Source organism: Procambarus clarkii, chromosome 32, assembly GCF_040958095.1.
Source record: "Procambarus clarkii isolate CNS0578487 chromosome 32, FALCON_Pclarkii_2.0, whole genome shotgun sequence".
NCBI classification, from domain to species: Eukaryota; Metazoa; Arthropoda; class Malacostraca; order Decapoda; family Cambaridae; genus Procambarus; species Procambarus clarkii.
In genome coordinates, this window is record NC_091181.1 from 34,119,542 (window position 1) to 34,146,409 (window position 26,868).

A 26,868-nucleotide genomic window follows, 5' to 3' on the forward strand; every position below is an offset into this window, starting at 1 on the left:
AGCACTTGGAAGGAGGGTCAGGATAAGGATTTGGGATGGGACGGAGGGAAAGGAATGGTGCCCCAACCACTTATGGACGGTCGGGGATTGAACGCCGACCTGCATGAAGCGAGACCGTCGCTTTCCCGTCCAGCCCAAGTGGTTGGACAACCCAGTACAAAGCTTTTGTGAGTTTTTGTTGTTTGTGATTGGGGTGTTTTATATTAAATAGTCGGGGGGAAAGTGGGGAAGGGAGAATAGGCAGAGGGGAGATAATTGAGCGAGGGGAGCAAAAGTGGTGTAGATGTGGTGTGGGGAGAGAGACGTGGGGGTGTAGGGGGTTAGAGGGAGGGTCGGGGAAACAAGAGTGTGTGGTGTTGACTGTGGTGGAGGTTGTGGAGGTTGTGCTTCAACAGCACCTCCCCGGGGCTGAGGTTCGTGTACCCTTACCTGCCTCACGCCTCACCATGCGTCATGCCAAGCACTCGTACACTGCTGCCTCTTGTTGTGCCTCCTGCCGTACTCCTGATGAATGAACCGCGTCACTCTCCACAAGGAACCATTAACTCACACGTGAACTTGAAAGCACCCCACTTGAGACGTGGGGGAGGCAGACGATCAGGAGGGGGAGGTGGTGGTCATCTTGTGCCAAGGTACTGCGATATCTTGCATAGTGGGCAGCGCCGTGTTGGCTGCTCCGGTACTCTGGGAAGTCATCTGGGCAGGTTAGGGCGCTTGCATCACCCCGAGTCCCTGCCGCCAGCGCTTCTTGGGGCTTGTACACCTGGGAAATACTGGCACTGGCATCCTAGCGTGACCTCGGCATTGCTACAAAACATTCTTTGAGAGCTTGTTAAGGTATTTCGTGAGAAAAATGGTAAAAAATGGGGACCTGGTGACGGCGAAGTTAGAGACTGGATGTGTAGTTATGGTGGTGGTATATACCTTATGGCAGAAGGGAGAGCGAGCACTGACTTATTATCTTATGCAACGGGTGCATAAGAAAGTGGTGAAGGGTAGGGAAGGTGGTGAAGGGTAGGGAAGGTGGTGAAGGGTAGGGGAAGATGGTGAAAGGTAGGGAAGGTGGTGAAGGGTAGGGGAAGATGGTGAAAGGTAGGGAAGGTGGTGATGGGTACTGTAGGGGAGATAGTAATGATGACAGATCTATATAGGGGGTACACAGGTAGTGAAGATAGTTATAGTGATGAAGAGACTATGTATTGTAGATGGTTGCAGTTTTGAGGCTTGTCTGTAGTGAAGAAATTTACAGTGATGAAGATAGTGTGAAGTGAAGATATGGCCTCAGTCACCCGAGCGACGCCGGGTGAGCCCTCTAGTATATGTGTGTGTGTGTATACAAGTTGGATGTAGAGGCACCGTGGCTGAAGTGACACCATCGTTGCAGAGAGATCTCTAGAACCAAGAAAAACCTAGAAAAAGAAACATTATGGACAAGTGAAACACATTAAGTGGTGTGTGTGTAGAGGCAGGGAGTGCAGGAACAATCATGCCCATTGGAATATGAGGTAAACCCGCGCAGGTGAGAGGAAGCGGTAGGCCAGCTGGAGCGGATGAGCCGGCGGGAGCCAGCTGTGGAGGGCCCGTCATCCCATGAGGAGTCCGGCCAGAAGCCGCAGCCCCCCGACGACTGGTCGGTGCGGCTGGTGCTCCACGCCGCCCGCACCAGGATGAAGCTCTTCAGATGCCTCGGCAGCGTGAGTTAATCTTGTTTGTCTCCTTCACCTCCATCCCTTTAGCCAGGTGTGTTGGGTGGTGATGGGGAAGTATGTGCCCGCCTGAAGCATGGGCTTCTCTACCCGGCGTTGTAGGCGCCTTCCCTCTACTGTAATGCCTCTCACCTCCTCTAAATCTTATCATACATACTACTGAATCTGTGTGGAGTTAGCCTCAACTACTACCTCTTCTTGCTCATTCCACCTGCTCACTGCTTGCTGAGAAATGTCTCCTGGTAACGAACAAATCCACAAGGGCCGTGACGAGGATTCGAACCTACGTCCGAGAGCATTCCAGACGCTGCCTTAATCCCTGGTTTCTGTCTCGGAGAGGCTGCAGGATACAAGTAAGTTCAGTAGAACTTCTGGTTTCAACTGTTTTTGACCATGCCGTAGCTCAGTCGATTAAGGCAGCATCTGGGAGGCTCTCGGACGTAGATTCGAATCCTCGTCACGGCCCTTGTGGATTTGTTCATTTGATGAACACAGCAATCACGCTATTGTGATTGCTGTGTCTCCTGGTAACCTTGTATGACCGCTCCTCCTAACTTTGCTCAATATTTCGTTTTACTCGACATTTTTATGACTGATGGAGTTGGCGTTTGTCCTGCATCACGTTATTGTGATCTCTGTGTGTCCTGTAGATCACTTAAAGAGTGGTAATGTTAGGAGACGCCTCACCACACACGACCTTGTACACATCTACGCCAAAAGGTTTTCCAGTATTTACATAATTTGTGTGATGGCTCCGAAATAAAATACCAGAACATTATCTGGCATATCTATCAGTGTCTACGGGGGAGCGAGATATGGGGTTTTATGCCCCGCCTACCAGTCTTGTACCTGTTGCTTTGCGTATAGCAATCTAATGGAAAAATTACACTTTAGACATAACGTGAGTGACATTTAGCTAAGAATTAGAAAGATGATAGATTGTAAAGACACAATATATATATCACAAAATTAAGATTTTTGATTAAACATATTAGCAATAGAACTAATATAAGCCAATCATATTATGACGTATATATTTGCACACCCTCAGCAGACTACGTCAACAGTTGTGAGTGTGAGTGTGAGTGTGAGTGTGAGTGTGAGTGTGAGTGTGTGTGTGAGTGTGTGTGTGTGTGTGTGTGTGTGTGTGTGTGTGTGTGTGTGTGTGTGTGTGTGTAGGACGGTGGCGTGTGACACAGGGCACACAGCGTGTAATTTATGTTCTCCCGCTTATTATATGATCATTGAAAGGTTGTTGAGTGAGCGTGAAGGAAGGATTGGGGGGGTTGTGTGTGCTGACCTTGAGGTGTGACCTTGGCTCTGGTTCTGTTGTTGTTGGTGTACAATGGCTGGTACAGCCCGCCGGGGGATACCTGCTGCTGCTTCATCCAGACTCATCACACCCAGTCCCATCACGGGGAGGGGGCTGGAGGGTCTTGGGTGGGCGGAGGGAGGGGGGTGGAGGGTCTTGGGGTGGGCGGGGGGGGAGGGTCTTGACGTGGGCGGGGAGGGGGTGGAGGGTCTTGAGGTGGACACACCTGAACACACCTCCAGGTAACACAATAGTTTACACAGGTATACAAGCGACTGTGCTTGGGTGTGGTGAGCAACTGCTGGGCAAGAACTAATATTACTTTTTATATTCTTGCATGACGTTTTTAATGTGGTAGTGGGGTTAGTGGGTGTCCTAGTGGTGGGGGGGGGGGTGAAATCACGTCCCCCCCCCACTAACAATATAACGGGGAACAAGATAGCTATATAAACATATACCAGGATAGCCTGGTCAAACATATCAGTTCTATCATGTCCCCCACACTAGTGGGGTCAGTGGGTGTCCTAGTGGTGGGGGGACAGGTGGGTGGTAGTGGGGTCATAGGATATCCAGGTGTAGGGGGGGGGGCAGGGAAGTGGTGGTGGGGGTAGTGGGTGTCCTTGGGTGCGGAATGGAAGGACTGAAATTTGCATGTGTGACCATTACTTGACTTGCATACTGCAGCATTATTGTCAGCGGCGCTGCCGGTCACCCGCTGGTGTCCCGGACCCCGGACTCCCAGGGCGGCAGCCAAGCTGTGGCAAGACACTAATGAGGGGCCCCTCACTATCTTCTCTCACCGCTGCACGTTCCTCAGATGCACAGTGTTGAGCTCCGAGTAGCTGTGTTGTGAGCAATGTTCGCCAGCAATATATCATGAGAAAGTGATATCGACTACTCTAGTACAGACGTCAAGCCTTGCACTCCAAGGGTGAGAGGTGGGACCAAAGAGCCGAAGCTCGACCCTTACAAGCACAAATAGGTGATTAGATGAGTACACACAAGGTGTGTGTTCCTTTGTACTGGAAAAGATGCAAAGGCATGCTAAAATTAGCTTTCAGAACCGAAAAAAAATGTTATAAAGAGAGCCTAGAGGTATTAAAAATGCCAGAGCTAGAAGATAGAAGAAAACGTCTTGTTGAACCTAACATTTCCTGAAGCAACATTAACCTTATAACATTGTTGGTGTATGCAACGCTGGTAATTGTGCGAGTACCTTTCACAAAACTACTTAGAATGTTATTAGGCTGCTAGAGGACCAGCTGGATGAATACTACAGTACGCTGCACCAGCGTGGAACACTTGCCTCGTGAAGCACAGGGGAAGTGTTGAGAGCCCAGTGTGTATCTTGATCACAACTCGCACAATATAATACCCCCAGCGCTCATTTAACATTTATACAAGTCTGTCTTCCTGCATAGATGAAACAAACGATTAAAATTACGACAGAAACATTAATGATGAGAGAGTGGCTTGAAGTGCAGTTTTGTAGGCGTTGGTACAGGTGGTGCGGTGCGCGAGGGAGCTCCACCTTCCTGGTCTGCGTCACCACCTGCGGCACATGTATTTATAACCAGGTGTAAGGCTTCGGTGGGTGCTGGGGAGGAGCGCCGCTCTGTATTCACCTAGTTGTGGTTGCGGGGATTGAGCTTTGCTCTTTCGGCCCGCCTCTCAACTGTCAATCAACTGTTTACTAACTACTTTTTTCTCTCTTCCCCCCCCCCCCCCCCCCCACACACACACCAGGAAGCAGCCCGTGACAGCTGACTAACTCCCAGGTACCTATTTGCTGCTAGGTAACAGGGGCATTAAGGGTGAAAGAAATTTTGTCCATTTGGTTCTGCCTGGTGCGGGAATCGAACCCGCGCCACAGAATTACGAGTCCTGCGCGCTATCCACCAGGCTACCAGGGCCCTCAATGTACTCACCTAGTTGTGTTTGCGGGGGTTGAGCTCTGGCTCTTTGGTCCCGCCTCAGTGTGGGACGTGTGTGTGTACTCACCTAATTGTACTCACCTAATTGTGCTTGCGGGGGTTGAGCTTTGGCTCTTTGGTCCCGCCTCTCAACTGTCAATCAACTGGTGTACAGATTCCTGAGCCTACTGGGCTCTATCATACCTACATTTGAAACTGTGTATGGAGTCAGCCTCCACCACATCACTTCCTAGTGCATTCCATTTATTAACTACTCTGACACTGAAAAAATTCTTTCTAACGTCTCTGTGGCTCATCTGGGTACTAAGTTTCCACCTGTGTCCCCTTGTTCGTGTCCCACCCGTGCTGAAGAGTTTGTCTTTGTCCACCCTGTCAATTCCCCTGAGAATTTTGTAGGTGGTTATCATGTCTCCCCTTACTCTTCTGTTTTCCAGGGATGTGAGGTTCAGCTCCTTTAGCCTTTCCTCGTAGCTCAATCCTCTCAGTTCCGGGACGAGCCTGGTGGCATACCGCTGAATCTTCTCTAACTTTGTCTTGTGTTTAACTAGGTATGGACTCCAGGCTGGAGCTGCATATTCCAGGATTGGTCTTACATAAGTGGTATACAGGGTTCTGAAAGATTCCTTACACAAGTTTCTGAAGGCAGTTCTTATGTTGGCCAGTCTAGCATATGCCGCTGATGATATTCTTTTGATGTGGGCCTCTGGGGACAGGTTCGGTGTGATATCAACCCCCAGATCCTTCTCTCTATTTGATTCTTGCAGGATTTCCCCTCCCAGATGATACCTTGTGTTCAGCCTCCTGCTCCCTTCGCCTAATTTCATCACCTTACACTTTCCAGAGTTGAACTTCAGCAGCCATTTTCTAGACCATTCCTCCAGTTTATCCAGGTCATCCTGTAGTCTCTGTCTATCTTCATCCGTCTTGATTCTTCTCATAATTTTTGCATCATCAGCAAACATCGAGAGGAATGAGTCTATACCCTCTGGAAGATCGTTCACATATATTAGAAACAGGATGGGTCCAAGTACTGAGCCCTGTGGGACTCCGCTGGTGACATCTCGCCACTCTGATGTCTTCCCCCTCACCGTTACTCGCTGTTTCCTGTTGCTTAAGTATTCCCTTATCCACTGGAGCACCTTCCCTTTTACTCCTGCCTGTTGCTCCAACTTTTTTAACAGCCTTTTATGGGGTACTGTGTCGAAGGCTTTTTGGCAATCCAGGAAAATGCAGTCGGCCCACCCTTCTCTTTCCTGCCTAATTTTCGTTGCCTGGTCATAAAATTCTATTAAACCTGTGAGGCACGATTTACCATCTCTGAACCCATGTTGGTGGTGCGTTACAAAGTTATTTCCCTCCAGATGCTCTACGAGCCTTTTCCTCACGATCTTCTCTAGCACCTTGCATGGTATACAAGTTAAGGAAACTGGCCTGTAATTCAGTGCCTCTTGCCTGTCACCCTTTTTGTATATTGGGACCACGTTAGCTGTCTTCCAACTTTCTGGTAAGTCTCCTGTTTCCAGTGACCTGTTATACACCATAGAGAGTGGCACACTTAGTGCTTCTGCACCTTCCTTTAGTATCCATGGTGAGATTCTATCAGGCCCAACAGCCTTTGTCACATCTAGCTCCAGCAGGCACCTTTTGACCTCATCACTGGTGAGGTCAAATTCCTCCACACACACACACAAATGTGTGTGTGTGTGTGTGTGTGTGTGTGTGTGTGTGTGTGTGTGTGTGTGTGTGTGTGTGTGTGTAATGCATGTGTGGGATCCCTCTCTTTTATGTAAATGTGGAGGGTCGATGAGCTTCTCTTCCCCTGCCCTTACCTCAGTGAGCCATGGCAGGCTAAACATGAGGTGTTTATCCTCGACTCGACACACACATACCTTAGGGGCAGGGGTGAGAGAGAGAGAGAGAGAGAGAGAGAGACGAGTCTAGGGTGAGGGGTGAGAGAGAAATGAGTGTTGGGTGAGGGGAAGAGGGTTAGTGAGTTGTTGAGTAAGGGAGAAGTGTGCTGATCACTGGCTTCCGGGTTGCTGATATCGACTCTGTTGCAAGACATGTGCACTGAAAGTTGGATGGTATAAAGTTATGTTGTGAAATACTTAATACATCAACGTCATAAACTGCCGGGCAAACGAAGGCAAGTTTAGTATGAGCCTGTCCACTTGCGGACGTGTTCAGAGTGACAGGTCACCTCTCGTGAAGGTTAGACAACCGTCTCAAAAGTCTCTCGCCGTTGGAAAATAGGATTTCCGCTCCGCAATGGCATACGTCATGACTTCTCATGACGGGGTGACCCCTCCCACACGGGGTGACCCTCTATGTGGGAGGATCACCATGCACACGGCCATGTGCATGACTGGCAGAAACTTTCCGTAGTCAGAGCTGTGATACTGTAGGCAGGAGGAGGAGGAGGAGGGTGAGCCTTAGAAAAACACTGACAGAGAGGGTTGTGGCGCTGGCGACGTGTTTTTCCTGTCGTCTTGAGTACAGCGACTGTGGATGATATGTTGGGGAGAGTGCCAGCAGGGCGGCACGTGAGGCCCCTCTTATTCTGGCACTGTTTGATTCACCACCACCGTGGTTGACGTAGCCAAAGGATGAGCTGGTGACCCCTCCCTCCCTCATGCCTTATCACCCCCTCCGCCCCCCACTCCCAACGCCTAGGTATATCCAAAGCTCTCTTCAACTCATTCCTCACCACTTCACAGCGATTAGTTTACGTTGACAAGGAGCTTACGAACGATCCATGCAGACTGGGAAAATAAAACAAAACAGGCAAAGAAGTACAAAATGTCACAGACACCCAGCTCAGAGAACGTCCCCATAACAGTTAACATGAATAACGACACTTGGTTAAGTAAGTAAGTAAGTAAGTAAGTAAGTAAGTAAGTAAGTAATTATCAAAAGAAGGCACCAAGCCGGGAAGGCTACGTAGCACGATCAAATGTGAGGTTACCAAAGAGAAATCAAGCGAGAAACAGTAGCACTAGGCGAGGCTACCAATAATATAGAAACTGGAAACCTCTGGGAAACTTGGAAAGAACAAATCCGAGACAAGTTTTTCTTAGTGTAAGAGATAAAGAGAGAACAGAAAATGTCGCATTGAGAAGAACCAGAAATGACAATATATGTAAATGCAGTGTTAGGGAAATATGTAGAGATACAGGCACACGGGAATTCAAAATAATAAATAATGTAGCTACCAACATATTCTCTTCTAATTATTATTAGAAAGAGAATATGTTGTTTTGTAGATACACTGTCGAGGTTTTCACATAGAAATGCCCAAGATCTCAATAGATGAACGGGATATTGTGTAGGCAGAGGATCTTATATCTTCTAAACCAGAAGAAACGAGATACGGTGCGATAAACAAGGGAATGTATCCTATTGAAACTGGCAATGCAGGCTATACTCGCTCCCAGTTCCCAACCTCACCACGGCTGTGACATCCAACACTACACCAACTACCAATACTAGTCAGAACTAATCAAATACCTACAGGTATCATAAAACAAGACACCTGCGCACCAGTCGCAAATTTGTCAAATGATTAGGCTCTTTCATTGTGCTAAAAACTTTCCAAAACAAAAAAGAGTCCAGCAGCTGGCAATATTAGATGACCTAGTGGGCCCTGGGGTTGTAAAATGCTGTTTGTTATATTATTATTATTATTATTATTATTATTATTATTTATAATTATTTGAATTCCAACAAATCGGTTATTAAAATTGAAGTTCCTGCAAATATATTCCAGAATGGTTTCCCATTCTCGTGAGACAGGAAGCCTGTTAGATTGATCGATGTCCCCCCCCCCCTTAGGTCTAGGGCAACGAATGACCATCTTAGGAAGTATCTCACATCATTTGTCTGACTCGGGTACCTATTTCCTGCTAGATGAACCGAGGCATCAGGTGGAGGGAAACGTACTGGAACGTCTCGCTCTATCCGGGAATCGAACTCTGGTATTGCTTGGCGGACTTTCCCTTTCCTTGTCAGTCTGTTTTCGTATTGTCGTACTAGTGTGATATTGTTATCTTTACTGTTCAAGTCTGTGTACAAGTGTTCAAGTCAAGTGTGTGTGCGCGCGCACGCACGCACACACACACACACACACACACACACACACACACACACACACACACACACACACACACACACACACACACACACACACACACACACACACACACGTACACGTGAATATCATGAATACCAATATAACAAAGGGTGGGTGGAAGCGTGAGACAGCTGAATACAAGACGCATGAGAAAACATTTTTTCTTAGCGTAAGAGTACAGTAGTAAAGAAAATGGATGAATTAAACGAGCAGGTAAATTTAAAAGCCTACTCCATTCACAAATTTCAATAGTAGATTGCTAAAGACCCTGCGATAGAAATTTAATTCAGAAGTCATGGTATTAGATGACCAGTGGGTGGAAAGGTGGAGTTAAAGACCTGAATGGTCAGCAATCTAGACGAGTACACATGCACGCGGCGGTTACCTTGTGATGATTTCGGGGCTCAACGTCCCCGCGGCCCGGTTCTCGACCAGGCCAGGCTGTTACCCCTGCCAAGCCTCATTTTGCTCAACAAATTCTCATTCTGCTCTCCGTTCATTGGAGACGTTCGCTACAGTATACCTCCACACAGCTACGTTAAACTTGCATCGCGTTTTGTATCTAATATTATCTAATTAATATCAGTATCTAATGGCATAAAAATAGTTAATTATCAATGAACACTTTATTGAGATCAGAAACACTAAAATGCTTGAGAAAAACCATTATCAAGATCATATTACATATTATTTAGGCTTTTATCAAGATAACAAATTCTTGTAGTGCTGTCTTTAAGTTTGGCTTGCTGGATTTTTCAGGGAATTTTTTGTTTTTCTGGAAAGAGGTGTATTAAGATGGTATAGCCAAAGGTAGATAGAGGTGATATTATAGAGTAGATAGAGGTGTTATTAATTCTGATAGAATTTACCTACTTAAAATTATCTGTTAGATTAAGGACCTGCCCGAAACGCAGCGCGTACTAGTGGCTTTACAAGAGTGCAATTACTGTACCATGCTATGTATTCTCACAAACCCAATGTACCTTCTTGTATATAAATAAATAAATAAAATAAAAGGTGAGGTATTGAAGGTATGGTGGCGTGGGTGAGTGAGCCGGTCCCAGCTCCACCGTCTGGGTGCTGCTCACCAGATGTGGCTACAGTTGCCAGTTGGCTATACGCAGTGGTGGGTGTGAGAGGGTGCTCGCTGGACGCTGCGGACCACACAATAACAAGGAACACTGCGCTGTTCTTCGGTGAACCCACTTATGGGTGACTCGAGTGTGGCTAAGAGCGAGTGTGTTTTGGAATAATACTGTTGAGCCAACGTGACAAGCGATGCTACCGAGATTTTGGTCCGAGGGAGGTGATGCATTTTTAAATCCCAGTTAATTAAGAAACATGTTCTGGCAACTATAGCTTCAGTCCCCAGGGAGCCGTTCTCATTAGACGGTATTGTTATTGTGTTCGGCGTTGTGTCACGTGGTGTGGCGGTTAATGGTGCAGTGTGTGCTGCTGTAGTGTAGGTAACAATGTTGAGAACCAGACATAATTAAGGTGTGTGACCAGGAGAGGACGCGGTCAACTCATGGATCCCGAGGTTGGCAAAAAGTCAAGGTCAGGGATCTTCTTGTGCTGGTTTTGTTAGTGGTGGTGGCGGGGATGCCGGTGTTGCGGGCTCGGAGTCCCCGGGTGGAGGGTGGGCGGTGTTATCCTCGAGTGTGTTGGACCGCCGTCAACCGGGCCACCCACTGGGGGGTCGCTGCCCACCGCTCCCCCTCGCCTGATGGTGACCTTGTCCTCCCCCACCTGTGTGCCAGAGCCGTCACCTGCAACAGTTGGCCAGTGTGCACCTTGGCACGGAACACTAGACTGGCCCCGCTGCCCAGGTACCCAGGTAATCCTGGGGCCGTTTACACCCATCCCGGGCACTGCCACCAGAACGAATGTCTGGTCAACCATCCTTCCCGAAACCTCAAAATGCGTGCCAATTTTGACAACAACTCTGTTTCCCAATTAAAACAAATATCTAACAAAAATCCCATTAAAGGTGCGAGTGGTGGCTTTTTTGCGTGCGACAAGGCGGAACAGCTCGCCTCGGGGCATCACATTGTGTCATACAACTCTCTATATTCTGGGAGTGACGACCACAGCACCAGTGATGCCAGCAGTGACACGCACAGCTCACGTGACACACTTAGTGCCAGTGAGACTGTCAGCGCTAATGAAAATCTCAGTGCCTGTAGTTGCAGTGACGAAGACGATACTTACACAGGCCTAGAACATTGTGAAGACTTAAGTGTTGATGTGGGTTGTAATTTAGTTTCTACTGTCAGTGTAACATCGGGAGCAAAGAGCATCAAGAGTGCCGTAATCGTGCCGACGATGGAGGCAGTTGGGCAGCGGTATAAGTTACCCAGGTGTAGCGATGGTCGTGGCGGAACTGTAGCACAAGCAGCAGAGATGAATGGAACGTGTCACAGGCGGCGGTCACCCACCACATACATTCACAGCCACACTAGTCTGAATGTCGGAACTGAACAAAATCATAAAAATGAGCTTCAGCAATATAGTGCTTGTGATGAAAGCCGATATAACACGGTGCCATATAAAAACATCCGTAAACAGACCAAATCGAGCACGCAGCGATGTGGAGGGACGTCGAAAGCTGACATAGCCACAAACGCCCAGGCACCACCTGTGTTAAGACAGACCACCTTCACCGTCACCAGAGAACACATTAGTTGTGCTCCTTCAACTGACCTCACACCGGACTCGGACCAGGGTCTCGCCACCTGCCGCCGGGGACACCGTAATTCGTACACTCACCCCAGCAAGGCTGATGCTCCAGTGGCTTCAAGCAGGCGTGCGTCGCGCCCCGTACCTGATAATGGTGTTGAATCACTTATTCGACTAGTCTCTCCTGCTACCCAAGGTGCTGCTCTGAACACCCCTCACCTGCTGGCCACGACGCCCTCGACCCACAGGAACAAGCAGAACCTTACGCCCACCTTTCCCTTATATCGACGGAAAATGTGTAAGAGTGAGGGAAGTGTGGGTACGCCTGAGGGCGAGGAGGTGGGGGGAGGTCGGGGGCGGCAGTGCTCCCGGCCTGGTGACTGGCGCCAGTTGCCTGTTGACAAGGTGCGTCCTCGATGACCCTGCTGTTGAACACGCTCATCACTTTTCTAAAACCTTATTAGTGCTAAGACATTATCTCCTACTAATTACACTAGTTTACTATTGACTTATTCAGTGATATATTGACTTCTGGTTTGGTTCCTGCTTTTAATAATTTGTTACATCCGTACTCATCCCGTGAGCAGTAGTTTATTGTGCACCCTATACTCATTCTATGAACAGTAGTTTACGCATCCCATACTCATCATATGAAATATATTGTAAAATACATTTCTGCACATTGATAGTGTATGACATTGATATTATCATATACAAGCAACAAGATATAATAAGATAACTGATTATTCGAAATGTAAATTACACAGATATTTATTTGCATATTAAATTTGATCGAGTAAAACAGGGGTTCTTAACATTATACAACAACGGGCCCCAATGGAAAACCGCCGAATCACAAATACACAAGCTAGCAACAGCTAGTAAGATTGTTGTTGTTTTTGTCCAATTAAAATGCGGAAACGTTTCAATCTGTATTGATATCGTTATCTGTGATAGTTAATTCTAGTCTAACAACTTCTCTGTATCGAGTCCCCTTCCTAAGAACCCCGGGACACCAGGAAAACGGTCAATTTTAAATGTCCTTTCCTAACCTAGCAGAGGACCTAAAACAGAAAACGGGACAGTACGTTACTTTTGCCAGCCGCTAACATATTCTAGTACGACAATTTTGGCCTTGAGTAACGCATACGAACGAAAAACGACGTTCTTTGTAGGACAGGTTGATTCATCATCATTAACAATAAATTGGCGTGGCATTTTATGCAATATTTAAATATAGTTTGAGGCGCCTTGCTAGTCTCGCGTTGAGCGACTCACTGCGAGTCGCCGGCTTGTCTGTGGGCCCCGGGGCTCGTAGTTGCTACCCAACACATGCCAACCCGTAGACCGGTTTAGATAAGTTTTCCGTGCAGTCGAGTGTGCCAAAAGCAGAGGAAATTTAACCCCATCTTGAGCTGGTATGCTATGGGTAAACATCCACATCAAGTTTTTACACCTCATCAGTGAAATAGTAATTGTGTTAATTAAATCAACGATATTATAAATTGAATAAAGTCAAAATCAAAGCCTCTATGTATAAATAATATATGTATTGTAGTTGCAAAAGTAGATATTATGAATTTTATCATGTTTAATATGTCAGTGTGAAAATTCGGAATATAACAGTTATGTTAATTTCTAGCTACATATTTTGTATATGGATTTAAAGAAGTAAGAGAAGCTGAAGAATCGTTACGAATTTTAAAAGATCTAAAATATTCTAGCTGACAAACACACATCAGAATAAATTATATTAGAAATAATGTAAAGTGTCAACGGCATTTAACTTGTAAATCCAATTTATTAATGATTATGCAATCATATTACCACGTAAATTGACAGTGTCTGAACTTTGATCAAGTTGATAATACTGTCAGACTTGCCATATGGATTATAAACCTTGACATATTGAATAAACGAAGCTACCACACAACAGCGTCCCATAAGTACTGTACCAACCGGATTGTAGTGGATACGTGGGCCTGCGGGCCGCTCCAAGCAACTGTCTGTTGGACCAAGCTCTCACAAGTCAAGCCTGGCCGGGCTTGGGGAGTAGAACTCTCAGAACCTCTCCAGGTACAATCCAGGTATAAGTACTTGGAAAACATTACCATCATAACTTTCCTGACATGTTGCTCGTGTTATATGTTATATAAATATTGGTAGAGTAATTATCAAAATAAATCACTGAGCCGTTGTGGCAATACAACACTGATAAACATTTGTGGTGTCATCACAGCACATTTGTGATAGACCTATCGTCTATCACATCCCAACTCCTGCCAAGTGAGACATCCTAGCCAGAGAATATGAAGATCCTTTTATTGCTCGTAGAATTAGAACAGCCCGCAGGCCCACTTATGCACTACAGCCCGGTTGGTTCGGCACTTCTTGCTGAAAATTGTTCAGTTTTTTCTTGAAGTTGTAACGTAAGTTTACGTGTACGTGTTTTGATGATAAGACACAAAGAGTTTGGTGGTTTTTTTATATTGCTATTAAAACTTTCACTTTTGTTCCGGCAATATTTCTTACACTTGTGGGAGGATACTGAACAGTCGTGAACCTCTGATGTTCATACAATGTTCTCTGATTGTGTCTATGGCACATCTACTCTTCATTGGCTCTATTCTGCATTTCCTTCCAGATCGTTCACTCCAGTATGTTGTCATTTTTCTGTACAAATTAGTTGCCTGGCCCTCGAGTACCTACTAGGTATATATTAATTTGATACCTCTCTCGTCTCCTTTCTAGAGAGTACAAAGCCTAACGTGTATGAATACACTCTGGCTTATTATTATTATTATTATTATTATTATTATTATTATTATTTTTATTTTTATTATTATTATAATGTAGGCTGTGCTAATGAAAAGGGTGTCACATGAGTGGAATTATGAGATTAAATGATGAAATCGTATACAGTACTAACTTTTACTAGGAGGGGTACTCGGCAGTACCCGGAATAGTCTCTTCCTCTTCCCTCCTCTCACCCTTCTCTTCCCCCTTTTTCCCTCCAACTTCGAATAGACAGACATCTCCATTTATATATATATATATATAAACAGACATCTCCATTTATATATATATATATATATATATATATATATATATATATATAATATATATATATAATATATATATATATATATATATATATATATATATATATATATATATATATATATATATATATAACTTTTTAGACACTCAACTCAAGGTTGAGTGTCTAAAAAGTTATAAACTTCAGCTACTGGAATAGGGTAGTCTGTGCATATATATATATATATAATATATATATATATATATATATATATATATATATATATATATATATATATATATATATATATATATATATATATATATATAGAAGGGGGTACCTGGCTGCACCCAGGTCTCGTTCCCCTCTCTTCCCTGCTCTTCACTCAGGGAGTAAAGAGCTTGAAGATCGCTACCTTAACTCCCTCGATCCCATGATCCCTCCCGTCGTCCTCCCTGCTTCCCTTTTTCCACCTTCTCTCTCAGAAAATTTGTATTAAGAAGCACCGAAACACGTGTATGGGTCTCCGATTTTTTTTTTAATTTATACATTAGGTACATTTGCATTTGTGCAGCTACCCTAGACTATATGAAGAGGAGTTCAGTGTGTCAAAAAGCTAGTTACGTGATGCTAAAAAGTCCCCATCACACAGGATGGTTAGTCATGCAGAGGCACTAATATATTTTTTGATCACTCAAACTAGCGAAATCACACAAAATATTTCACACTTGACTATGAAAATCACACGATGGCCCTCAATAAATGTTAATATTTCTTAGTTTTTAACTTATGCCTACCACGAACTGCCTATGTCTGTCCCGTACCCATGATCATTCCCCCCCTACAAAAGCAGATGAGGCTAGCCCCAAGCATCTGGCCTCCATCTTTGGATAAACAAGCATTCTCTCTTACAGTACAGATTTCAGTATTATGTTATGCTCAGAATGTGTTGAATGCGTCCCCCATTATGATTGGTACACACACATGAGGATAAGGTATCCAGCCAATAATCACCGAGATGGTATGGAGTCATTTTTGCACCATCCTATTGATTGGTGGCAGGATACCTCGTCTGCGTGTGTGTACCACCAATCACAATGGTAGATGCATTGTGCACATTATATGCAAGACATGCAATAAAACGGTAATCAAATATAAAAACCAGTTTCAGAAATATCTTGTATGGTTCCAGGCTTAGGGAACACCCTGTAGAATATTATATACAATTTTGGCAGCGTTTCTTAAGAAAGGATATTGCCAATTACGAATGTGTTCAACGTTTAGCAACACATATTTTTCTAAGACTTAGAAATAAATGATACGTTTAAAAAGAGATGAATCTATTCAGTATTGAAAGAAGAAAATTAAGTGGGAACAAAATAAAAATGATATATAAAACTATAGAGCATGACAATCTTGCCCAAGATAAAGATCATATTTGTACAATGTAAAACATAACTAGAAACAATGGTTTTAAAATTAAGACCAAACGTTTTCTCTTAAACGAAGCAAATTTTATTCTCGTTTTACTGGCTACCTGGCACATTGGTGTGATTGCAGGCAGACAAGCAATTCATGGTCATACATCATCTGAGCCCCAATGCATTGCCAGACATAGACTATTATGCTGTAGTTGGCATCCATCAGTCATAGGACACTATGGAGTTACGCTCTGGTTGTCGGTCTATTGTGCTGTAATTAATAGTTTAATAAGAGTTTCGCTCCTGTTGTCGGTCTATTATGCTGTAACTAACAGTTTAATAAGAGTTGCGTTCTGGTTATCGGTCTATTATGCTGTAATTAACAGTTTAATAAGAGTTGCGCTCTGGTTATCAGTCTATTATGCTGTAATTAACAGTTTAATAAGAGTTGCGCTCTGGTTATCGGTCTATTATGCTGTAATTAACAGTTTGATAAGAAAAGAGTGGATAACCATTCTCATGGTCCCATCACCTTGGACAACAAGCTAGGACAACGGCAGCACGTCATCAGCATATGTAAGCAAATGGGAAATTAGGAGGAAATTAACAAGAAATTACAGAATAGAAGAAGTAATGGGCAAGACAGTGAAAGTGTTGAGTGAAAGGATTGTAAAAATGGAGCAAACTTTCAGTGAGTATTGCCAGAAAAGAGAAACATCAGAAGAGAGGTACGAAAGGGTAGGTCTTATTTATCAATAGTAGTAACTTGAACGGTGATCTAGGCCAATTAAAGCTACCGGTTATCTTGAGATGATTTCGGGGCTTTTTAGTGTCCCCAAACCTACACACAGAAATAACATCACATGAGACCAGAAGACATGGCAGGATGTGCAGAATACCCCCGTTGAAAAGCAGAGGTGCAACAGGTACTCTGAGAGAGAACTCTATCAACATCAGAGGTCCGAGACTGTTCAACACGCTTCCACTACACATAAGGGGCATAAATGGCCGACCCCTCACAGTGTTCAAGAGAGAACTGGATAAGCACCTCCAAAGGATACCTGATCAACCAGGCTGTGACTCATACGTCAGGCTGCGAGCAGCCGCGTCTAACAGCCTGGTTGATCAGTCCAGCAACCAGGAGGCCTGGTCGACGACCGGGCCGCGGGGACACTAAGCCCCGGAAGCACCTCAAGGTAACCTCGAGGTCCCCGCGGCCCGGTCCTCGACTAGGCCTCCACCCCCAGGAAGCAACCCGTGACAGCTGACTAACACCCAGGTACCTATTTTACTGCTAGGTAACAAGGGCATAGGGTGAAAGAAACTCTGCCTAGTGTTTCTCGCCGGCGCCTGGGATCGAACCCAGGACCACAGGATCACAAGTCCAGCGTGCTGTCCGCTCGGCCGACCGGTAATCATATCAAAAACTTCATTCATAAATGGTTGTATATTTATGATTTAGTTGGTTTACAAACAATTTTAGTACATTACTTGCATAAGAGGAAGTCATAATAACTGTACAATAATTATATTCTTTATGATCTACAAGCAGGTTTATTACTTCTTTGAGAAAGTCAGTCTGCTGCCTGGTATTTGTAGTGAAGAAGTAACGTTTGCAGTTTCTTCAGTAACGTTATTAAGTGCGGCCTAACGTAGAGGTAGTTAATTACTTAATAAATTTAGCCTTAAAACATCGCTTGCTGCACTTGGTCAAGATAAGATTGCTTAGATATTTTGTTTTCATGAATCGTCGTTACCTTACGGTTTCAGGTAGTTTCATTTATCTTCATTTTTTTCCAAGAAGAGGTCATGATTCCCAGATACATAAGAATAACTTAATAAGGTTACTCCCAGGCCCAGTGGTCAGGCAAGCTTTCAACTGTTCAACTTATCGGGATGAAAATATACTGTTCAAATGTAGATTACACGGGGAGCCATTGACAGGCTTCGTGAATGATTCAGATGATAACAAAACAATAGCCGTGACAGTGGCTTCCCCCATATTGTGTCTGCTAGTTGAACAGTGTAACGCCATTGCCTCCTCCCTCGTCACATTTCTTTAGTAAGACCTTAAGTGTTTTAATTTATCGTGATATGATCAATTTATTGGCTGCACTGCTATGTGATGAGGCTTTCCAACCTTACATGAAATTCAGATCTGACTTATGGAAGCTTTCCTTTTTTAACTAATTCAGTTCATCACTTATTTGGCTTATTCAGTGTTTCGCATATCGTGTGTAACTTTGATCATTACATGGTGACTTGCGTATTTTTCGACCTAAGTGGCGGCAGACCCTTATGAATACCGAAGAAGAGGTGGTGAAGGGGGAGGAGGTAGTGGAGATTAAGGCAGGCGAGGACAAGCGACTCCTTGAGTGCTTGCAGTGTGATGAGGTAAGTTCATACTAAAAAATTGAAATTGCTAAAAATAGTTTTTTTTATTATGTGGTTTTAAGGTTTATAACAAATAAATCAGAAGGAACTAATAAATTGAATACAAAACGTACAGTATCTCGACCAATCAAAATATTGATTCAAAGCCACAATCAAAATGTTGATTCAAAGCCACAACAAAAATATTTATTGAAACATAACTCAAATTTAGAGTAAAGAGAGACATTTGAATTTATATAAAAAAATGACAATGAAGAAACGCCTATCACTTGCAATAAAATAATCTAATATCTACATCATCATGCGTTTATAAAAGGGTTTTAATGCAGTATATATCTTCCAATTACTTTTAATTTTTATTTTGTGAAATGTTTGCTAATTATGCCAGCAGAAAACGCAAAGCCAGATTGACTATGTGGCAACTGATGGGGATATAGAAATAGGTAAAGAGTAGCGATGTGAGGACAGAGTGAAGGATGGATTATTAGGAGAAAGCGCCAAGCCATTACGACTTTATAGCACTTGGAAAGGGTCAGGATATGGGATGGGATGGGGGTAAGGGACAGAGTGAAGGAATGGCACCCGACCATTTGCACTGTTGAGGATGGGACGATGCTGTCACGAGACCGTCGCTCTGCCTACCACTTCAAGTGGTTGTATTTATTTTGTAAAATTGGTCTTGTTTAATTTTTTTGTAATTTAGTCTTTCACTGTACGTTAATACATGATTTGTTACTTGAAATATAATTTTTTTGTTATATTTAATCTATTTTAGCTAAATCTAATTTCAGCAAACTAATCCTAACCTTTACTAAATAAATGTAACTACTTTCTTTAATCGCGATAGAGTAAGGTAATCAAGAGAAAGTGTTATTATTAACAACTTTATTGACAAAATTAATTACAATTTTGCCTAATCTGAGGATTTCAATTGTCTTATTAAAGTGAAGATAATGTTGGTATTCACTGTCATACAGGACAGAGGGTCATACACAAGACAATAGGTTTAAACTGTAGGCTGAAATAGCCTACAGTTTATACACACATATGTGTGTATATATGTGCACATATATATGTGCTTCTATATGATATATAAGCACATATATATCATGGTTACAATCAATGTTTTACTGTATGAATATGTAAAAACAACTTTCTAGTGTGCACTGCCACACAAGGGCAGGGATGGGTTCATAAGTGATGCACCTTAGAAGTAATATAAATAAAATTGTTTTTTCATTCTTTAAAATGGACAAGCAAATTTTGAATAAATTGTTAGGATGTCGTCCAGAACACCTGAGTCAATGAAATGGTTACACAGTTGGTGGTACAATAGGCCAGGAGGTCTAAAATCTTCTACGGTTTCACATTCAACAATATAGTGTATAGCGTTAAGCCAATATGACTGTATAGCATATTAGACACACTTAGAAAGGATATGGGGCAAATATATGGTAGCTGGGGTATGAGGACGGAATGAAAGAACACCGTCCTGTCTGAGGCGAGGCTGTCGCTCTACCAACCAGCCCAAGTGGATGGATTTATTTGGATTTAAATTACTCCAAACCAATATAAATATAATGTTCAAGAACATTAATGGAGTAATGTTCCTGATGTAGAATAAGAAAAAGCTAGCGATGAACAAGGCTAAACATTTACTTTAAACATTATACAACATTCAAGTTTAGCTTGCAAACAAGTGAGATAGTTGATAATTGATGAAGATTAAGCCACCCAAGAGGTGGTACGGGTATGAATAGCTCGTAACAGGTAGTTGCCACTAACTGGTATATATATCGCTAAGATCAACACAGGTGGGGGCAGTTACAGCCTCACTCCTGTGCCTAGGTGAGTCTACTACGGGCTCACCATAGCCCGTGCTACTTGCAACCTTTTGTTCCGAGTAGCCGAGTCTTTAAGAACAACAAACAAAACACAGGTGTGAGCTGAATCGCAGCAAAGGATAAATCTTTCTTCAGTGGAGCTCACAGGAGTTTGGTCTAGGGAGGGCGTAGTCAAATAGCTAATATTATTTCTTTATATCGAAATTATAAATGTAAATTGTTACAAAACAAATATAAATTGTTTGTGTACTTTTATTTACACTAGATATAAACTATCTTTATATAATCACACTCATGAATCCAAGTTTTAATCTTTTGTTCAGACTATTTGAGACCTCGGTTGCACCTTCCTTTCAGTAATAAAATACGAAGAGATGTATATGAAAAAGGCAAATAATCATTTTGTTCATGAACTTGATGCAATTTGAGGGAGTTGATGCAGAATTCATTTTTGCAGGGGCAGCGTGGGAGTGGCAGCAGTAAGCGAGGAGGAGCTCCCGTCTCCCGCAGCAACACCACCAGCCAAGACCATGACAACTTACACACTCAACACAAGAAGGAAGAGCAGTCGCCTCAGTCACAGCAGCACCGAGGGCGTGCAATGAAGATCTCGGTCCGTGAGGAAGCAACCAAGAAGACTGCCACACTCGCCACAACACTCACCAGGTGAGAGGCACTAGGCAGTGTCACATAATACCAGTTCCCAGGTGAAACACCAGGTAGTGTGGCACTGTATGACACACTAGGTAGTGCCACACGATACAGTCACTGTATGACACACTAGGCAGTGCCACACGATACAGTCACTGTATGACACACTAGGCAGTGCCACACGATACAGTCACTGTATGACACACTAGGCAGTGCCACACGATACAGTCACTGTATGACACACTAGGCAGTGCCACACGATACAGTCACTGTATGACACACTAGGCAGTGCCACACGATACAGTCACTGTATGACACACTAGGCAGTGCCACACATTACCAGTCACCAGGTGAGACACTAGGTAGTGCCATACAATTCCAGTTGCCAAATGAGACATTAGGCAGTGCCATGCAATACCAGTCATCAGGTGAGACACGACAATGCCACACAATCATCATATGTGGTACTAGGCTATGCCACACAATAACAGCAACCAGGTTTGGTACTAGGCTATAGCCATTCATTAACAGCCACTAGATGTGGTACTAGGCTATGCCACAATACCAGCTACCAGGTGTTGTACTAGGCTTTGCCACAATATTAGCCACCAGGTAATACATTAGGCTATGTCACTCACCATCAAAGCACTCAACCAAATGGAACAGTAGGTTCTTCTGTCAATAGTCTACAATTCTTCTAGCTCTTCATTTGTATATTATACCTTTCAGTGTCCCCAAGGTACCAGTGCAGTATAATAATTGAGCTCAATAATTATTTACAGTAACTGTTAGGCTGTTATTCTTCAATATGTCTTTATGCTCTGGTATTGAATTGTGGTGATTAGGAGCAGTGTCATGTACAGTATAGAATATCAAAGCTGTGTAGTATAAATATTTATATGGGAAGGTAATATCTATGAATGTACACTTAACAAACTAATGGTATTTAAGACTAATGTAACAAATTACTGTACTGTATCTCATTTCTTAAATTAAAGATAATTTATAACATTTCAAATTTGTTGAGGATGCTGCACATTGGGTATGCCTCTTCTTCATTGGGATGATCAGTTTCATGCCAGTTTTATTGCAGGTTGGATCTAGGAACCCCATTCCAATTATTTATTTGGCTTTATGTATTAGCAATACAGAGGAGAATAATTCACACTCTTACTCAAACAATGTGTATCGGTAGAACACAAATGCCTCACTGTGTATGACTTCATACATAAAGACATGTAGAGTCACAGACGTGTGGAGTCACAAACAGGTGGCCACACAAACACTGCATATACACAACCACCTAAATATTGTAGGGATATGCAAATCATTTTAACTATAATGTATTTGGACTTTAACTGTAATGTTAATTTAGGGTGAAATAGAATTTTATGATTTTCAACAGTTCAATTACCAGTACTCAATCTCACATGACTCGGTTTTGTTCAGTTAATCTCGGTAAGGTACATCTTAGCACTAACTCTTTTTGCCTTTTGATGACTAATACGGTACAGTACAGTATACTGCCTGTTGAAGACTTAACCTACACATTACTGTACCTCCATTTGGAAATGTTGTGTGAGGGGTGTTTTTAAATTTTGAAGATAAATACAGAGAGATATTGAGAATAAATACTTGAGTGTTTGTTACATAAACCAAAACAAAGATGGAATGGTTGACTTTGGTGGGTTGGGTACATACTAGTCATTCATGTGTGCTCTGTAGGGGCAACTAGCACACTATAGTCCTCTCTCTCGGTAATCGCTCTCATAACCTTTACAACAACAATAAGAATAATACTTTATTCATAAGAATGTGCTTACAAAGAACATAAGGACAAAGGTACAATTGTAAGTGCAGGGAGGGAGAACGCATGTACAATGAAGTCACTACTATGCAAAGTGTTTTAAGCCAAGATGTTCAAGAACTATAGCAAGTGATACAAAAGATGGTAATGATGACAGGCATAGACTACTACATTATGGGATCTGTAGTTTTTAACATTATTAATAACTGCAAGGAAATAGAAAGGTGTATTTTAGTTAAGTCACAAGGACATAACATAGTAAATTAGTAAAATTGAGAGGCTTAATGGGGTGTAAATATTTAAAAATAAACAAGAAGTTAGATACCATATTTGACTTGTGTAAGCAATTTAACACAAATAAATGCAAATGTATGGCACGTAATGGAGAAAGGCATACATTTTTAGTAAATAAAATTTAAGATTACAGTAAAACATAAAAATTACTTACAACTAGAAATGAATACAAACAATTCAATATAAATATAATTTAAACTTTACACATCCTCACTTAAGCAAACTAATTAAAACAAAATTAATTTAGGTTAGGCAAAGTCCCGTAGGAAAAACTGTTAAAGCTTACCCAGTTGTGAGGTAATTGCTAAGCTGTGCCAGTTCCTCTACTGCAATATTATTGTAAAGAAATGACTGCTATCAAATTACTGTACTTGGTTGCCTTGGTGCTTATAATAAGTTTCAAATTTGTTTACAAACAATTAGTTTTACAGTACACTATTATATTTGGTCATGCTTGAAACAGTCTTAAATTAAGAAAATATTTTTTCAATAAGCATTAGGCTGGTATTTTTTTATAACAACACCTCCCTGTATATGCCAGCTAACCCTATGATATAAAATTGAAGAACAAATTGAATCCCATATTTTGCATTTCTAAAAGGTGAATCTTGGCTGTAAATCATGTCTATCTGCATGTGAATTGTGGGAGACTGAGCTCTAATAGAGTACCTGTACTCTAGCACTCTTACCTCTAGAGTACCTCTAGAGGTAACTCTAGCACTCTTACTCTAGAGTACCTAATTGGGCCTAACACTCCTAGACATAGTTCTCATGCTTGCTGGTATCAGAGTACACTACTGTACAAATGTATGCATATGCCATTAACAGGTTGTGACAGGCTTGAAAAGTATGTGGGTAAGCCAAAATAAGTCATGGAGACTTTGAATGAGACGAGCATGATGAACGCAGGAGCAGAAGGATCACATGACAGCAGGCACAGATGAATTTCATAGGCTGCTGTCGAATGATTATATTTATTAGCATCCTTTATTGCAGATGTAATTAAATTATTAGAACAGTACCATCTTCTCTGTCATGAGTAAACTGAATTACAAAAATAGATAAATGCAGTATTGCTATTCTATAGGTAATGGATATCTTTTTCTGTAATCCCTGGTTTGGCTGATATCTCAGATCCTACTCTTTGGAGGTACCAATACTGCTAATATTTAACATGTTTATCTTCAGTGTTGTTTACTAAAGCTGTTGAAAATTATAGAATAAATTACATGTGACATTATTGATACCATCTGTGATAATAGGCAATCTTTAGTGTAATATAACTTACAAAAGGAGACTTCTCTGGTAACCGGCATTGAATCCTGACCTTGGCAGAACTGTGTGGCACCCAACCTGTAGTGGGATGGGTCTAGTTGGTGTACAGCTGTGGTCTAGTGTGGTGTCCTCGGCCTGTGTAGTGTGTGCTCTTACCCCCCCTCCAAGCTTCACTAATCATACTAATAATCGCCTAATGATTTTGATCTTTAATTTAACTTATTTGATTGAATTATTAGTGAGTTAAGAGAAGTTTTTACATTTTATTTAAATTAATATTTAAATACTGTATTCTACTTACTATATTTAATAATTATATTGTGGAATTGAAAGCATATACTTTTAACTTCTTTATTTTTCACTTACATACAGTAATTTAATTTCTGGTAACAGTTTTGAGAGCCAAATGTTACAACTACTGTATATTAATGAATGAGAAATTCATGTTTTACTGTACCTTGATACTGAATTTTTTGTTAAATTGTGCAATAAAAAAGTGAAATAACCTAACCCATTTGCAAACAGTATAGTGCCCATATATATACTGTACTTGGGAGTTGCACACTAGTGGTGGTTTTAGCTACACAAGTTTGTTAAGGTCTAGACAGACGCTAAAACATTCCACTGTAACTCAAGTTCAGGGCATCTTAAGTGTTTTTTTAGTGGTTTGGTGGCAAAAACCACAGTATGTGGCAAGGTAAAGGTAGGTGAGTCAGGATAAACATTACTGTATTGACCTCATATTAAAACAAGTCACAACAAAGCCCTACACAAAAACTGGCATGTTCTATAAATTGGAAAGTCTATGCACTGATTGTTGGATGTTGGATGAATAATTAATTAATTTATCAACACAAGTCAGAAGGTAATTAAAATAAGTCTGGTGTTGCTACCTCATTTTCATTGATTAGAAACAGAGATTAGAAATACATGTTACTCAGACCACAACCAAATCAAAGAGTTTAAATAAAGTTCTGCATCTAATTGAAGTTCACACAAGTATGAAAAGTAGACCTGCATAACCAGTCTCAAATACAAGAGGAGGAGAATTCTGCAAATTCAATAGTAAACTAATTAACTGAAACTAGTAAACTGTGACTTCACAGAGATAAGCTGGAAAGAACAGCTTCACAATGCCAGCCTAAATCATTATCTTGAAAGAGTAGGCAAAGTAACACTAGATGAATGTTCAAGTCGCATACCACTAACGAAAGAGAGAAAAAGATGTAAATAGGAACGATAAGGGTGTTCATTCTGTAGGTACAGTATCTGGATTGTTCCTGGAGGAGGTTCTGGGAGTTCTTTTACTCAACCAAGCCCAGCCCCAGGCGCAAGCTTGATTTGAGAGAGCTTGGTCCATCCTATTGGACCAAGCTCTTTCAAGTCAAGCTTGGCCCCACTTGGGGAGTAAAAGAACTCCCAGAACCCCATCCAGATACAATCCAGGTGAAGAAAACATAGCAGAACCATAAAAACTATCACAGACTGTAAGCATCATTTGGAGATAGTGCCTGGACACTGTTGTTATGCCTGCTGCACTTAAAACAGCAGAAATTGTTCTTCTCAACAAGGAAGTAAGTAAAGTAGATGCAAAATATTATAGATAATAGCCTGAACATTTGACAAATGTTACCGTGGTGTTATTGGGAAAAATTGTGTACAAGAGGAATTGCTGTCAAAGTAGGAAGTTGGATCTTCAATTTCCTAACGAACAGAATCCAAAGAGTAATAGTCCATGTGTCATAACCAGACCATGAAAAGTTCACTTCTTCCAGGGTACTGTGTTACAGGGTACAGGGTACCCCAGGACTTTTCGTCATTCTCATTTTGGACATAGACAAAGACACAAACTATAGTACTGTATTGTCATATGCAGATGACACTAAGATTCTTCAGATAGTAGATAATACAGTGGACATAGCAAATGTATATCAGGTCTTCCAGTGGGCCACAGGAAACATGATGTTCAATGGAGATAAGTTCTAGCTACTCCACTACAGCACAAATGAAAATATCAAAATGGAAACTACATATAAAATGCAATCAAATCACACTTTAGAAAGAAAAAACAACATAAAAGATTTGTGAGTAATCATGATGGAATACCTTATTTTTAAAGAGCACAATTAAGTAGCTGTGACAGTTGCAAGAAGAATGACGGAATTTATAACAAGACCCTTTCAAACGAGATACCGAGTAATTGATGGTACTTTTTAGGACACAAGTGCTCTCTTAGAATGGAATATAGTTGCACAATAACAGTCCCATTCAAAGTGGAAAAATTGCTTACCTGGAGAACATGCATAGACAAACCTACTGATACTGTTTTTGGTTAACATCTCCATTGTATTACATGTATAGCTTCCATTCCAGTGTAAGTGT

General features: G+C 42.1%; 1 protein-coding gene across 7 annotated transcripts in view; it reads left to right on the forward strand.

Annotated features, from left to right (window-relative positions):
- The first annotated feature begins 10,189 nt into the window (after window positions 1-10,189).
- LOC123759411 (serine-rich adhesin for platelets) overlaps window positions 10,190-26,868 on the forward strand; it is a 73,189-nt gene continuing 56,510 nt past the window's right edge. For 3 of the 7 annotated variants that reach the window (XM_069335217.1, XM_045744439.2, XM_069335218.1), the window contains exons 1-2: window positions 10,191-12,165; window positions 20,917-21,125. In XM_069335217.1, the coding sequence (XP_069191318.1) occupies window positions 10,684-12,165; window positions 20,917-21,125 (1,691 nt within the window). In that variant the 5' untranslated portion in view covers window positions 10,191-10,683. Of the gene's footprint in view, window positions 12,166-20,916; window positions 21,126-26,868 lie in introns of all 7 variants that reach the window. The other 4 variants (XM_045744434.2, XM_045744436.2, XM_069335215.1 and 1 more) reach the window with 2 other exon arrangements.